A 16,366-nucleotide genomic window follows, 5' to 3' on the forward strand; every position below is an offset into this window, starting at 1 on the left:
CCCTCCGTGGGAATTCACGAATATTATGACAAACAAGACCACTCGGCTTCGTCGCAAAGAAAAGCTGGCATCTCGACCTCTGGTTGATGCACTTCCAGGCACCTGCATTGCGTATGCGGACGCATCAATTATAGAAAATGGAGGTAGAACAGCAGCTACTTGCCCAACACACAGCGAACTAAAGCTACATAAAGAATATGTTTCAGAATGCCCGGACCCGCTTGTGATGGAACTCAGTGCAATCCGCAATGCTATGGAGGCCATAAATAAAATAGATTCCAAAGCAGAAGCCCACATCTATACAGACTCCTTAGCCGCCATAAAACAACTGAAGAAAGTGACGAAGACGCTATGTGTTACCCAGGAAATCCACGCACTCAATAAAAAAACAAAGATAAGCATCCAGATACATTGGACACAAGACGATGCTGAGAACGCTGAGCAGAGAAAAGTTGACCACCTTACACACGAAGTTCAAAACACTAATGCGGCCCCCACCAGGCTCCCTTTCGATGCCCGCTCCGCTGTTCCCATCTTAGCATCCTCTTTAAGGAAAAGTACACGTGCCCTCATTCCCCCGTGTACATTCCCACTCCATCGTAACTTAACGAGATTGGAGGAGGTTTCCCTTAGAAGGATAAGAGCTGGTGCGGCCCTTACCCCGTCGGTAAAATGCCGATGGGAATCGCAAGCAGACATCGGACCAACGACATGCCCGAAGTGTTCCACACCAGCTGCAGAAGTGGATGTTCGCCACCTGCTATGGACTCGTGCAGGGACAAGGGCATCACAAACACAGAGTCTGCGCGAAGTGGGACTAACCACAACAAGGGAAGAGGACTTTTCTAGATGGCTCACCGACAACGCTAAGAGCGGGAGCCTGCTCGGCTTCTCACGAAAAACCATTTACATGAGTTTCTATAATATGTCTTATGGCAAGCTTGCGTACAAATATATATATATATATATATATATATATATATATATATATATATATATATATATATATATATATATACGTCAAGCGAAATTGCCTTCTCATCAACTCATTCATTTTCCGCTGTTCATTCATTCATTCATTTCTCATTTTTTTTATATTTCTTCTGACGCCCTTCGTACGCACAGTATGAGCAGTTGAGACGAAATTTACACGACATGCAGCGATGTTTGTCGGTTGTGCTCACAAAAACACTCCCTCGCATTTGTGGCTGCCGCAGTCATCCAACTGTTAAAGTGTATCGTAGAACTTGCGAGACAGGCGAACAGCCTCTTGAGGGGAATATTTTGGCTGCCATGCGAGCTCTTTCCTGGTCTCAGAGTCGTCGAACAACGCGCCGCCATACACGTAGCGAATGGTCGATGGTGTCAGCACCTGAGCTCGTCGCACGCTCGGAAACGGTCGACCAAGCACCCCGACAATACATTGGGTACACGCCGCGAGCACCAGCATCAGCCAATAAGGCACCGGTAGTGGAAATATCTGGATGTCATGTCCTTCGACCAGGGGCCCGAATGAAGCATCGAAGTCCACGGGCGTGTCATCGCAGGCCACGAGGCAGCGGCCGGACAGAGTTTCATTCTTGGACAGTGCATCCAGTGCGCTTACGTGAACAGAGGCAGCATTGCCTGCGTAGATGACCTGCACGGAAGACAAAGGAAGGAAACGAGAGATGCACACTCAATGAGCCGCACAGTGTAATAATAATAATAATTGGTTTACAGGAAGGGAAAGGCGTAGTATCTTTCACACGTGATCTATAGATTGCATTTACAGTTTTTGTGACAGAAACGCCTTACGTATAAGGTAGGAATTAAAAATGGTGCGACACAAGACAAAAGTTTTGAGGTCACAAGGTCTTGCGATACGGCACTAAGCTAGCACCGTTTGTAGCACGAATCACTCAAAGACTCCGGCAAAAACAATATTTGCCTCTTACTAGCTTTCCGTTACAGGTAAACCCATGCTGCAACAATTTCACCAAATTTAGCATTTGTTATAGCTTAAGTACTTTGCAACAAAACGGATAAGTGCAGCGTTAGAATTTGAAAGCAGGCCACACTTTTTTGGAAAACAAAAGTTGCTAAATTAGGCGACGGTCAGCTTAAGTGAGTGGCTTGGAGACCGCTGGCGGCTGCGTGACGCCGACGCTTCCTATGGTTACAATCTTCATCCGAAACTGTAGTTCCGAAAGTTGGAGGTCCTTCCTTGATTTCTTGTGTTGCGCGCTGCTCTTAGTTTTGCGAGCCTGTGTCAAGCCATAGTGCTGCTTTTGTCGCCCGCCGCTCATCGATATGGCTACGCCATCGATTTGCTTGTAGTGTGACGCGCGAAAGTCTGCTGCCGATGAAGTGGAGCCTTCGGACTGCGATGTGCGTTTCGCGACAACTTGCTTTGCGTGACGGCACCTGCTGGTACGTCCACGCGCTTGGGTTTCGCGGTTTTATAGCCATCAAACGAAACTTCGCATCACTGATTTTTCGGATATGCCTCATTAAGCAGATATTGTTGCGGCACAGTGAATTTTCGGGCTTCAGTCGCATTCGGCATGTACCCCTGCGTATATAGACAAGCTTCCATGCGATATACATCGTGAAGCTGAAGTAGCTCTGAATAAGCCAGATGCAATATTTCATAGTAAAAGCTGCTTAAAAATGTCAGAGAGGTGCCTATTAGAAGCGGGTATAATATTCATCACGCGTTTGTTTAGCACGACCGCCAGGTTGGGAGCTGGCATGTCGCTCTAGGACGTAATCTACTGCCAAATCTTGCTCTAGCAGAAGGTTGCCTTACTCGCCTGGGCTTAGTCCTTTCCTCCAGACTACTAAACCGCCTTGTTAAATCAGCCTCCATGGCGCTAGCTAAAATATTCGAATTATCAAATATCTATAAACACTTGCATAACTGTTTCCGTCACTGTAGTTTCGTCTAATGTATGGTAGGAATGTCTTACATTTGAGATGAGAACTGTGCATTAATGCTAAAGGACTACTTCTCAGGTTTTTGTCACTTTCTATGGTTTGATAGGTACTTTTCGGAATGTGGAAAAAGAAGGACACGCATGACCTAGGGCTCAATCTGCCCACGGATCCCGAGAATCCAACGAGAGCGGGCAATAGCGTCAGTAAGGATACATCTCCAAACCTGACATTCTCGAAAAACGTAAAAATGTCTAGAATGGCACAATTCGGATCAAAATTGTGGCAGCGACCACTACATAATTGTCTCCACACTTAAAGAAGGCCTTGAAACACGCCAGGCTCGCGCGCCGGTCGTCTTTGAGTAGAATGAATTTATAGATATCAGGAGAGCTCAGTAACTAGAACCGATCAGAAGCATCGAGGAATGGACGACGGCGCTGAAATCTGACGTTAGAGAGGCAACAAAATTGATCGAAGGGAATAACGCCCCGGAGATTGCACAGCCGTCTTCTGCATATGTGGGAAGCTAAGCAGACCATGGAGCGTCGTCTCAAAAGTCAAAAATGGAACCGCAACCTCAGAAGGAGGATTGCGAGACATAACGAGGAAATCGAAGATTATGCTTTCAAATTATGCGAACAAAATTGGGTCAAGAAGGGTGACGAAATGGAGGGAAGCATGGAGCTCTCCAAGCCGTGTGGCTTCCTCCTGCACTTGCTGGACCCAGACAACTTGAAGACGCAGTCTGGTATAAGATTGGCAAAAGCGAGGCACGCGTTCGAAAGGAACGATAGTGATTTCATGAGCAAATTAATTGAGACGTATGTGGGGGAAACTTCACGAACCCCACTTCCTGACTATGGCGGAGCGCCTAACGAGGCGCTGGACGCCCCCACCACAGAAGCGGACGTGAGGGCGGAGATTGTAAGACTTAAAACAAAGTCGGCTGCAGGCCCTGACGGAGTAACGAACAAAATGCTCAGAAACCTAGACGATGACTCCATTAGGAATCTAACGGAATATATGCAGGAATGTTGGGGAAAAGACGAGCTCCCACAAGAGTGGAAGACTGCAAGCATTATTTTACTACCGAAACCAGGAAAGCCTCCTCAACTGGCAAATTTACGACCAATTTCCTTAAATTCATGGGTGGGGAAATGGATGGAGTACGTCTTCCAGACCAGACTGATGAGCTTCATGGAGCAGGGTGACCTGTGGCCACATGAGATGTTCGGGTTCCGACCTCGCTTGTGTACACAGGACGTCATGCTCCAAATCTAACATGGTATAATATACTCAAAGTCTAAAGATGTAAAAGCAATTTAGGGGCTGGACCTCACGAAGGCCTTCGACACGTAAAACATGAGGCGGTCGTGGAAGGGCTGCACAAGATTAATGTAGGTACCAGGACATATCGGTACATCAGGGACTTTCTGACGGTGTAGAACGGCCTGCATGAAGTTCCAAACGCTGGAATCCCCCATAATAAAGCGAGGGCGTGAGGATATGCCGCAGGGGTCGGTGCTGTCGCCCATACTCTTCAACGTAGCCATGAGTGAACTCCCCGAGCAATTGGCAAAGCTCGAAGGAATAAAATTTAGTATATATACGGACAATATCACCCTTTGGGTCAACCGGGAAAGTGATTCGGCCGTCAAAAACCTGCTCCAAGCCGCCACCGACATCACAGTCGATTACGCGGCACAAAGAGGCCTAAAGTGCTCGTCGCAGAAATCAGAATTTTTTATATACAATCAGAAGCACTTAAGGTGCGAGGCACCGTCGGAGATCAAAATTAAAGTGGTGGGTAACGAGGTATTAATAGTCGAGCAAATCAGAATCTTGGGCTTGATTCTCCAGTCACACAGAGAAATGGCGAGACCATCAAGAGGCTGGAGAATCACGCGATGCAGACCCTGAGCCTAATTAGGCGGGTGGCCAGCAGAGGCCGAGGGTTAAAAGAAAAAAGTTTGAGGAAACGGATACAGGTGTACATCCTCAGCCGAGTGAGCTACGCAATGCCGTATCTAGATTTGAAAGCCGTGGAAAAAATATTAAGTCTCTAATGAGAAAATGCGCAAAAGAGCGCTGGGACTGACCACGTGCACATCCACAGAGAGACTGATGGCTCTAGGGGTACACAACAGATTGGCAGAACTAGAGGAAGTGGTGCGAACCTCCCAAATTGAGAGACTTAGCACCACGAAGACAAGAAGAGCCATTCTGACGAAAGTTGGAATAAATCCGGAGAGGGGTCCCACGAACAAGGTGGAGGTAGATAAGGAAATCAGACAAAATCTGACGATTCCCCCCTGCAAAAAACATGCAACCGGAATATAACAAAGAGAGGAGGAAAAAACGAGCCGAAGCATTAGAATTCATATTCGGAGAAATTTCCTAACATGAGGTGGCCTATGTAGACGCGGCGGGAGGCGGTGGCAATTTCACGGTGGCAACGATCGTCAGCGGCCGGGGCAATCTCGTGACAGCTGCCCCTTTGCGCAGGCGGAGCATAGAAATAGGCGAGAGAAACTGCGATCGCGTTAGCTTGCGTCGGAACGGAAGCGAAGTATGTCATCAGTGACAGCAAAACTGCCATACAAAATTTTAGCAAGGGCAGGAGCTCGCACTTAGCAGCCAGAATCCTAGACCAGAAAAAGTTGGATAGAAAAATTCAAATAATTTAGACTACTGCGCACGAAGCCGTCCCCGGCAACGAGGCGGCCCACAAGGTGGCTCTAGACCTCTACCGCCGAGTCGCTAAAGGGCCTCTTGATGACCGAGGAAGCGGAGAGCGCTTGCTAAAATATGGGGAGGTCACGCAGCACTATAGATTGGATCGTAGAATGGTCCGCCAGACCCGAAATTAAACTGCAGACAAGCAGTCACGTGGAGGCGACTGCGAACCTACACATATCCGAACCCAGTTACGGCGAATCACATGTTCCCTGAGGCAAGGTGGGATAAGTGTAATCTTTGTGGGGGCGATAGAGACTCTCGACCAGATAATATGGGAATGCCAGTATTCTCCCAGGGGGCGACCAATATAGGCAGCAGAGACAGCTGGGAGAGCCTGCGGCGCAGCTCCGACCCTGAGCTCCAGTTCCTGCTCGTCCAACTGGCTGAAGAGGCTGCTGGGAACCAGGACCTCCCAGCCTGCATCTGAGGCGGCGGCACCCGCCCCCTACCCTGCGTGTTGGGGGATGGGTAGATCACCTTATCCGTTGGATATTAAAGTTTAGTCTATCTATCCCAGTTATTATGCACCCCATGGAGAGGAGTTTCTCCATAGATGTGCACATCAGTAGTCCTAGGGCTCTCTTGATAGATCTTCGGTTGAGAGAGTAATTTCCTCTTTTCATCCGCTCTAAGATTTAGGAAGGGCGTAGCGTAGCACACTCGGCTAAAGATTTAAGCCTGTACTAGCTTCAATAGGCTTCTAAGGCCTCTGCCCGTAGGGAGATTCTCCTAAAGATGCCTAGAACCTGCGATGCGTAGTCGTCTAGCTTTTGTATGACGCCGTCATTGTATCCATTTTCCTGGATAAAGAATCCCTCATTCTGATTTCTTCTACTTTAGGAACGCTCAGCGGTGTGACGTCATAACATATGGAGCTGCGAGCGCCGCATTCGCCAGCTGCGGCGGGAGCTAGGCAACGGCTCTGGTAGTATACGCGCTATAGATGCCTAGGTGATAGTTGCTAGGCAGCTGCGTTAAGAGCGGTGCAACCGCAGTGGAAGTTGGTGCCACGGCGAAATGGCTGCATTGCTGTCAGTGAAGCTTTCGATTCAAAACAAGATCGATACAGACTGCGGAAAAGGCTGCAACAGCACTGGCTCTTGCCCAGATCGAGGTAATATACATATACGGTGACAGCAAAAGCGCAATCAGGATCTGCATTACAGGAGTCATCGCGACGATCGCGGGTAGAATCTTCGATCAAAAGCCAATAGAAAGAAAGAGGGAGATAAAGAAACAACTTTATTTGCCCGAGATGTCGAGAATTAGGGCAGGTGGGTTCTGTGTGTCCCCCAGGTGGGAGCTATATCCTGGGCCCACGAAATAAGTGCAAGTTGTGTGTTCTTGTCCGGCTTGGTAAGGAGTAGGTGCCAACTTTCCGCTGAGGGAGCTGGCAGGAGGGCCCTGGGGGGCGGGTGATTTTCGCATCCCCAGAGAATGTGCGCCTGAGTGGCGGGTTCTCCGTTGTTGCAATTTGGACATACGGAGTCATTATTCCCCGTTAGTAATTAGTGATAGCTTGGAGTGACTAGGAATTGTGTCTGTAATCTGCGGAGCACGGTGGCTTGTGCTCGATCGAGGTTGGGATCTGGAGGCTGGAAAAGGCGTCGCGTCTAATTGTGAAAATTGGGAATTTCAACGAAAGTCTGGGGGGCTTCAGCGAGTGCGTCTGGTGCGTGAGATTGACCGCCCCGATTCTTAATCCTCGGGAAAGGTGGTCGGCCCCATCGTTTCCAGAGTTGCCCGCGTGGGCGGGTACCCAGACTAGGTAAATTTTGTGGTCGGGAGTGCAGCCGCGCAGGATGCGTGCCGCAGGAAGGCAGATGTAGCCTGTCGAAAAATTTAGAATTGCTCTTTTTGAGTCACTGAGGGCAGTACGCGTACGCGGGTCAGCGATTTCCAGCGCTATCGCGTTTTCTTTCGCTGCGATGGGGGAGAAGGCGCGAACCGTAGCGACGGAGATAAGGATAGATTGCAGTGTGGTAGCACAGGCCACATAGGCTGTTGCATCTTCCTTGCCGTGTCCACATATGTTGCGTGTTCGTCGGTATGGTAGGTTTCATCGAGTGCCCTGGCTTTGTGTTGACGGCGCGCGTCGTGTCGGCCAGGGAGCATGTTTTTTTTTTTTTTGTAGCAGTTTGACAACGAGGCGGCTGCGTACACATGTCGGGAGGGGGGCTGTAGGATGGGGATCGCCGATTGGGTTGAAGTTTAGCCGGTCAAGGATGAGACGGCCATGATTTGTCCTGAAAAGGCGATGAATTTGGGCTGCCTTGTGTGCATCTATAATTTCGGAAAGAGTGTTGTAAATGCGCAGTTGGAGGAGATATCGTGTGCTAGCGTATTGTGGCAACCCTAGGGCAGCTTTGTACACCGAGCGGATGATGTTGTTAACTGCTTCCTCATCTTTTCGGTGAAGGTGATAGCAGGGATAAAAGTATATTATTCTGATAACGAGGAATGCCTGTATTAGCCAGCAGAGGTCATTCTCCATCATGCCTCTATGACGTGTGGAGATGCGGCGTATAAGGCCGATTATTTGGTGAGCTGTGGTGCAGAGGCGTTGTATTGCTTCCTAGTTCTGTGTATTGTTCTGTATTAGCATGCCCAGGACATGAATTGTCTGGACGGAAGGTATAGTGTGTGTGTCGATGTGGAGCGTGAGGAGTTCAAGCGCTGCGGGAGCGGGTTGGCGCACTCTCCTGTCGCGGATGACAAGCAGCTCCGATTTTGTCGGGGAGCATTTGAGGCCGTTCGCCTGTGCATAGGTGTGGACGGTGTGAATGGCTCTCTGGAGGGAACTCTGGATGTCCCCGTCTGAACCAGAGTTGGTGCAGAGGGTGACATCGTCGGCGTATAGGGAGTGGTTTACATAAGGTATGGCATTTAAAAGTGGGGGAAGGCCCCTCATGGTGACATTAAAGAGGAAAGGGGAAAGGACTGCACCTTGGGGGGTTCCTCTGGTGCCCAGGGTAATCTTGTCACTGATGAGTCCGCCAATGTGGAGTTCTGCGGTGCGGTTGTGTAGGAAGTTTGCGATGTAATTGTATGTACGGGTGCCTACATTCACCTGAGCGAGATTTGTCAAAATGGAAGAGTCGTCATCCTTGTTTGCAAGCCAGCCTATGCAGCGTGTCCGGTAACAAGGTGGCACACAAACTAGCCAGAGGTCTCACACACTGGACAGGGGGAATGCCACCGGAGGAAGACATACAAGAGGACGGGACGAACTATAGGAAAATAACAACGCACTATAGACTAGGCAGGAGGGTCCTACCCCCCCCCCCCCCCCCCCCCAGACCCCACGTTAGGCAAAGCAGAAGCAATAGCATGGAGAACGATACCGACAAATACATGCCCGAACCTAGTTCTAGTCAACCAAGCAATGCTGTAATGGCGGCTAGTTGGTTTTCCATCATCATGAACGCGCGCTGAACTTTAATTCGAGACAATTCATTAACACAAGACAAGACTGGTACGTGTGCGACCAGTCAACTAGTGTGGCCGGCAATGCATTCAGACCTATGTTCATTTAAGGAAAGGGGTGCCTAGATCACATAATATGCGAATGTGCGAAGTCACCAGGCAGAGATAAAATGTCACAAAGACAGACATATATAATGGTGAGGCTGTCCAAAAGTGATAGAAAATGATATGCCTTTGCCGTACCACAACGACAGCGGAAGAGGCTGCAATAACACTCGCTCTTACTCAGACCGAGACAATATACAGAGTGACAGCAAAAGTGAATGCAGGAGCTGCACCGCAGTAGTCATAGGGGAGACCGCTGGTAGACTCCTTGATCAAAGGCCAGTAAAAAGAAACGTCACCCATGTTTGCATACTAACACTTAAGGGCGTGCCCGGAAACGAGGCGGCACACAACAAGCTCTAGATCTCACACACCGGACAGGAGGAGTGCCACCGGAGCAAGAAATAAAAACGTACCGGACTAATTATGGCAACATAACAACGCACTATAGACAAGTAAGAGTGTCCTGCCACCACCAGACCCCATCTCAGGCAAAGAAAAAGCAATAGCATGGAGAAAGCTTCAGACAAATACTTATGCAAACCCACTTCTGGTCAACCAAATATGGCCGGAAGCGTGTTCAGACATGTTCATTTAAAGAAAGGGGATCACAAGATCACGTAATATGTGAATATGGGAAGCCACCAGGTAGGGCTAAAATAAAAAATTGAGGGGCCCTTTGGCTCACTAATGTGCTTCAGTGTTAGTGTTTTTAGATCTTGTGTTTTTAGATGAAGGATCTTGTGTTTTTAGATTTCACAAAAGGTTTTGATACGATTAGCCATTTGATTTTGCAACAGAAACTAGAATGTTATGGAAAGTAGGCCCTGTATCTCTCCTTCTGAAAAGCTACTTACAAGATCGTAAACAAATAATCATTATTAATAGAACTACCTCTCTAGATAAAACTATTAACCAAGGTGTTCCTCAGGGATCTACTTTAGGACCTTAACTGTTCATATTATATATTAACGACCTTCCTACTTCTATTAGTCCAACTCACTGTGTTTTACACGCGGACGATACTAGCCTGTCATTATCTAACAGGTTCATTAATGATCTTACAGTTGATTTGAATACCGTTTTGAGTAACATAACAAAATGATGTCTTAATAACCACCTGGTTATTAACCCCACTAAAACAAAGTTTTTCCTCTGCGGAAGTAGCCAGAAAATCATTCGTTGCACTCCTACGTTAACCCTCTGTTGTTACACTATTCCAGCTTCCGATAACACTAGCGTTCTGAGCGTTATTCTTGATTCTGCACTTAAATTCTCAGCCCCCCCCCCCCCCCCCCCCTATCACTCATCTGAAAAAATATCTTTGTTTGGCATCCGAGCTCTCATTAAAGCACGCCCATATTTTCCTTGTTACATTCTCTTATTCACTTTCAAATAAAAAAGTCAGAAACCTTCCCCGCTGCGTTGCTTAGGCATTGTTGCTGTTGGTGTGCCTGTAGAAAGAAGGAAGAGAAAATGCAGCACGTTAAAGACCACCTGGTGGTCGAAATTACTCCGTAGCCCTTTAACACGACAAATATTTCTATCCATTTTCACTCCAATTTGCCTCCCTTCCCATGCGGCCCACTGTGCCGGAGTACACGTGTTCCAACCCGACCTCGGCGGCTGCGTTCAACAACAACAAACAACAACGATGGAGGCGAAACTATAGAGCCTAGGGCAAAACGAAGAGGCGTCCGTGTGTTGTGCGATGTCAGCGCACGTTAAAGATCCCCAGGTGGTCGAAATTACTCCGTAGCCCTCCACTACGGCTCCTCTTTCTTTTTCTACTTTCAATCCCACCTTCCTTCTTTCTCTTAGCGCGCGGTTGAGGTGTCCACAGAAAATAAGTGAGACAGTTACTGCTCCTTTCCCTTCCTATAAATAAATCAAATTCCCATGCGGTCCGGGTCGCGTATTTGGGTTTGCTCTGTACGGTGGCTCCGCAAGGGACAAAACGACAGAAGAGACGAAGAAAGCGGGCTGTTCCGACTAGCATATACCGCCCCCAGAAGCCGAGAAGCCTAGCGATTAGCGACGCATGCGTTTTCAATGGGCGTCACGTTGGACGCGGCACTGGCTTGAGAGAGCCTATAATAGTATTACTACTATTACTACTACTACTACTACTACTACTAAATAATAATAATAATAATGCACAGTAATATTTCTCTGCTAAATATTTTTATTAATATTATTATTATTAGTAGTAGTAGTAGTATAGAGGAAGACTCGTTTCATGAAGTTGGCACTGAATTGTCTGTAGGTAACGGCCGAATTAACTGGCTAAACATTATCTTCACAGTTTTAATTATTAATAATAATAATAATAATAATTGGTTCACAGGAAGGGAAAGAAGCAGTATCTGTCACACTTGTGTCTGTGGACACCTGAACTACTCCACAGCCCTCCGCTGCGGCTCCTCTTTCTTTTTTCCCTCCCTTGTGTGTGTGGACACCTTCATCCCTTGGTGTCCACAGACACAAGTGTGACAGATACTGCGCCTTTCCCTTCCTTTGAACCAATTATTATTATTATTAATAATTAAAACTGTGAAGATAATAGTTAGCCAGTTAATTCGGCGGTTACCTACAGACAATTAGGTGCCAACTTAGTGAAACGAGTCTTCCTCTATACTACTACTACTACTACTACTACTACTAATAATAATAATAATAATAGTAGTAGTAATAGTAGTAGTAGTATTATAAGCTTTCTCAAGCTAGTGCCGCGTCCAACATGAAGCCCATTGAAAAAGCATTCGCCGCTAATCGCTAGGCTGCTTGGCTCCTGGGGGCGGTAGATGCTAGTCGGAACAGCCCGCTTTCTTCGTCTCTTCTGTCGTTTTGTCCCTTGCCAAGCCACCGTACCGAGCAAACCCCAATACGCGTCCGGGTCAGGTGTGCACAAAAACACGTGTGACAGATACTGTGCCTTTCCCTTCCTGTGGGCGAATTATATATTACACGAATAAACGTTATATGCCTCTAATGTGAAACTGTCAAATCAGTTAACAGGTACTAAAGAGTTAGTAAGCAGGCAGCCAACGTTCAGTAAAGATGGCGCAAAAGATAAACTCTTTTGCCTCATCGCACTTAAGTGGCCCTAAGTGCCCGTCGGAGTTACCTTCTTCCTGCAGTTCCAACAATTATCGAGTACAGCATGTCGCTTCGCTTCGATTACCCTACCAGGCTTTTCTGTCAATGTGCTACAGTGGAGCATATTCCGCCCCTTGTAATGATGTAACTCGTAACAATTACGGAATAACAGTCCGGATTGCAACAAGGAAAGAAATGCGAATGCGCTAAGCGTGACATAGAGAAGTCTATTTCTGCGAAGACACTGAGATGAATCGCAGACCTCCGTTTTACGGTTCTGCGTGTTTTCCAGCTTCATATGCCAGATCTATTGGCGCTGTCTGGCCTGATAGGCAGTTACTGTGGTACCTGTTAATTTGGCTAAGGATTGCCGCAGCAATACGCTCTTTCGGTATAGTGGTATTGAGCGGGCGTCTCTGTGTGCTTTACGTTAGGGCCGGCCCTTGACTTTGTCGCCGTGGCAACTCCAACGCCATGCAGTCCATCGAAAACTTCTTCGGTATAATTGAACAGTATGCCTTCCATGACTCAATCGTCGACACCGGCTGCCTCGTCATCGGCAGCGGGCGTATGCAAACATTTCCAGTGTCTGTTCCTGCCGTCCTGCGTTTCAAATGAAACTCTCGTCCAGATCCTCAGCCAACATGTCCGTCACTGGGGCACAGATGGGCTCTCGTAAGCGTGTTCTGACTGGGAAGCGCTATGTGCGGATGGAGATGTCTACCACATCACCAGTCCCGCCCGCTGAGTCGGCTAAAGGCCAGAAGGAGGTACAAGTAGATTGTGTGGAGGGTGCCACATCACAAACATTGCAGAGTTCTGCTCCTTGTACACCGGAGGAATAAATGGCTAGCAGTGGTGACGTGGCGTTTCACAAGCATACGATTGGTCCAACCGAGATTGTGGTTACATGCGCGACAACGGCTGACGCCGCAGTGGCACCCAGATCGTCGGGTGAGCCTTCTGCTATTGAGTAGCTCCTTCCACATCGTCGCCGGAAACGCTGTGCATGTCTGAAGTTCGCGACGTCCAGGTCAAGCATGGAGTTCCGGTGAAAGAAGCTGCAGTCGGCGTCTAAGGCTTTGGCACCACCGAAAACCCGCGGTGCCCTCGGAACGCCGGCTATTCGTGTCATGAAGCTCCCGGCGACGCGCGCAACTGCTGGCGTCTCGATTCATGGAGCCTTAGAGGAGCAAACGGGACGCGCGAAGGAGCTACCGGCATTGAGAAAGGACTTGGGGCCTTGAGCCCCAAGAAACTTCAGACCTTAGGGCCTTCATACCCAAGGTCTTCTCGAAGTGAAGAATAAGCTCAGAAAGGAGTTTTGATTCTACCTTCAGCGAGAAGTATGGCACCTTGGCGGAAAGAAATTTTATGAAGAATGGGGACACCCAATGATGATATTCAAAGAGGAAAATTGAATAAAATTAAGTCTGCTATTAGGGGTCTTGCTCGCGTCAGTCTTCGCTCCGCCTGGGCGTTGCGGGGGCAGCGCATTGGCACTTGCGAACCCGCCCGGCGGAGCGAATCCAGATTGCATGAGCCTCTTGGCTTGGATAACGCCCGCTCCCCGAAACAAAAACCTCTCCACCGCTGTGGTGTGAGGGGCCCTGTCCGGGGTTACCGTAGTTTGATGATGGTTGTTGATTGAGGTCTACACCCTCACAGAAGGGCTGCACCCTGTACACCCTCCCCTCCATCTGACAATGCAAGGAAGCATCCGTGGTTTTGATCGAGAAAGGTGTATGGGCGATTCCGGTGGCTCTTTCAACCTTGGAGTCGGGTCCTCCTCAACGCTTTCTCCACTCAGCGAATATGTCATCGACATGGAGCTTCAGCAAGACGGGAATAAGCTATGTGTTTCGTCGCCCTCATGGTCGGACATGGCACGAGAAGGTCGCCCGAAGGAACATCCTCGCAAGAAGTCCCGTCCTTCGTCTGGAGTACCGGGAAGCCCCGCTTAATATGAGTGCAAAGCACCTTTGCGGTGCCACCTCAGGTCACGCATAATAATAATAATTGGTTGAGAGGAAGGGAAAGGCGCAGTACCTGTCACAGTTATTGCTGTGGACACCTGAACCGTACCGTAAGAGAAGGGAGGAAGGTGGAAGTGCAAATGGAAAGAGAAAGAGGAGCCGTGTTGGAGAGCTAGAGTAATTTCGACCACCAGGGGATCTTTAACGTGCCCTGACAGGACGAGAGGTTGAGGGGTGGCAGCTCCTGGTCCTACTGGGCGCGTCTTTCTGTCCCTCTTCCTTTTCCTTTCTTCTCTAATTTCTCCTCTGTCCGCACAAGACAGCGGAGGTGGCTCAGCTACACAGCCACTAGCAGGCCCATGCATTTTCTTTTCCTTCTTCCTACAGCCACAACAACAGCGCTGACATCGTGGCTGTTCCTGGCCTTAACGGGACTAGGACGGTAGGTCAACGCCGCTTGCGGCGGGGGCTGGCCAGACACCGAATTTTAGAGCGCAGCTCTTTGGCGTCCGTTCCTGGGTTTCGCGTCGGCGTCGTCGTCGGCCTCGTAACCAGCTCCGCCCCCCTTTCATCCCCCCAGCGCTAGCAGCGACCGACTGATACCGCTGGATGCCGCTGACGCCGCTAGAGAGTCAAGATAACGTGACTGCATAGAACACCGTCGCCGCCATGCAGAAAGAGGAGGGGAGGGTCCCCCCCCTCTGTTCCTGTGTGGCGGATAGGGCGCTCTTCAGTTGCCGACGCGCCGGTTATTTCATGTAGGCCCCGGCACGTCGACGAATACGTGACCACCTTCCCACGGCTAGACCTGGTTCTTGGCGCTGCGGAAGCGAGGGTATCATATTGTTTGCGTCGGCATCGGCGGCGTTGTCCCTGAAACCAGCTCCGCAGCTGGGGTTGACTCATTATCGGCGTCAGCAGCATCAGTCAGTCGCTGCTATCTCTTCCCTCCTCCCTTTATCGCGTTGTCCGCTTGCTGCGCGCGCTTCTGCCCCCATCGTTTGCCGCTGGGTGTACACGCCGCCCCCTCCCCCCTCTTCCTGCGAGTCTCCGGTTGTCAAAGCGCCGGCTCGAACTTAATTCCTCTCTTCGCTCCTCCTCCAATGCAACCCCTGTGCGGTGGCAATCAGAGAGCCAGATCGGTGGCGGCGGATCTGTATATGTGCACCGCCCGAGCCGAAATTGCCGCTGCCATTCGCCACTGCGAAATTATCTGCCAGTTCTTTCTGAGCCATGAGCGAGACGACCGGTGGAAGTCCTCCGGCGGCGGCGGCGGCGGCGGCGGCGGCGGCGGCGGCGGCGGCGGCGGCGGCGGCGGCGGCGGCGGCGGCTGCTGCTGCTGCTGCTGCTGCTGCTGCTGCTGCTGCTGCTGCTGCTGCTGCTGCTGCTGCTGCTGCTGCTGCTGCTGCTGCTGCTGCTGCTGCTGCTGCTGCTGCTGCTGCTGCTGCTGCTGCTGCTGCTGCTGCTGCTGCTGCTGCTGCTGCTGCTGCTGCTGCTGCTGCTGCTGCTGCTGCTGCTGCTGCTGCTGCTGCTGCTGCTGCTGCTGCTGCTGCTGCTGCTGCTGCTGCTGCTGCTGCTGCTGCTGCTGCTGCTGCTGCTGCTGCTGCTGCTGCTGCTGCTGCTGCTGCTGCTGCTGCTGCTGCTGCTGCTGCTGCTGCTGCTGCTGCTGCTGCTGCTGCTGCTGCTGCTGCTGCTGCTGCTGCTGCTGCTGCTGCTGCTGCTGCTGCTGCTGCTGCTGCTGCTGCTGCTGCTGCTGCTGCTGCTGCTGCTGCTGCTGCTGCTGCTGCTGCTGCTGCTGCTGCTGCTGCTGCTGCTGCTGCTGCTGCTGCTGCTGCTGCTGCTGCTGCTGCTGCTGCTGCTGCTGCTGCTGCTGCTGCTGCTGCTGCTGCTGCTGCTGCTGCTGCTGCTGCTGCTGCTGCTGCTGCTGCTGCTGCTGCTGCTGCTGCTGCTGCTGCTGCTGCTGCTGCTGCTGCTGCTGCTGCTGCTGCTGCTGCTGCTGCTGCTGCTGCTGCTGCTGCTGCTGCTGCTGCTGCTGCTGCTGCTGCTGCTGCTGCTGCTGCTGCTGCTGCTGCTGCTGCTGCTGCTGCTGCTGCTGCTGCTGC

At 50.2% G+C, this 16,366-nt stretch overlaps 1 protein-coding gene across 2 annotated transcripts in view; it reads right to left on the reverse strand.

Annotated features, from left to right (window-relative positions):
* Positions 1–1,028: 1,028 nt before the first annotated feature.
* Positions 1,029–16,366, reverse strand: part of LOC146195358 (NADPH-dependent 3-keto-steroid reductase Hsd3b4-like) — a 54,342-nt gene continuing 39,004 nt past the window's right edge. For both annotated transcript variants that reach the window (XM_084596216.1, XM_084596218.1), the window contains exon 6: positions 1,029–1,639. In XM_084596216.1, the coding sequence (XP_084452342.1) occupies positions 1,229–1,639 (411 nt within the window). In that variant the 3' untranslated portion in view covers positions 1,029–1,228. The remainder of the gene's footprint in view (positions 1,640–16,366) is intronic.

Source organism: Amblyomma maculatum, chromosome 3 (genome assembly GCF_055883805.1).
Source record: "Amblyomma maculatum isolate TAMU_Amacu chromosome 3, ASM5588380v1, whole genome shotgun sequence".
In the NCBI taxonomy this organism is placed as follows: domain Eukaryota; kingdom Metazoa; phylum Arthropoda; class Arachnida; order Ixodida; family Ixodidae; genus Amblyomma; species Amblyomma maculatum.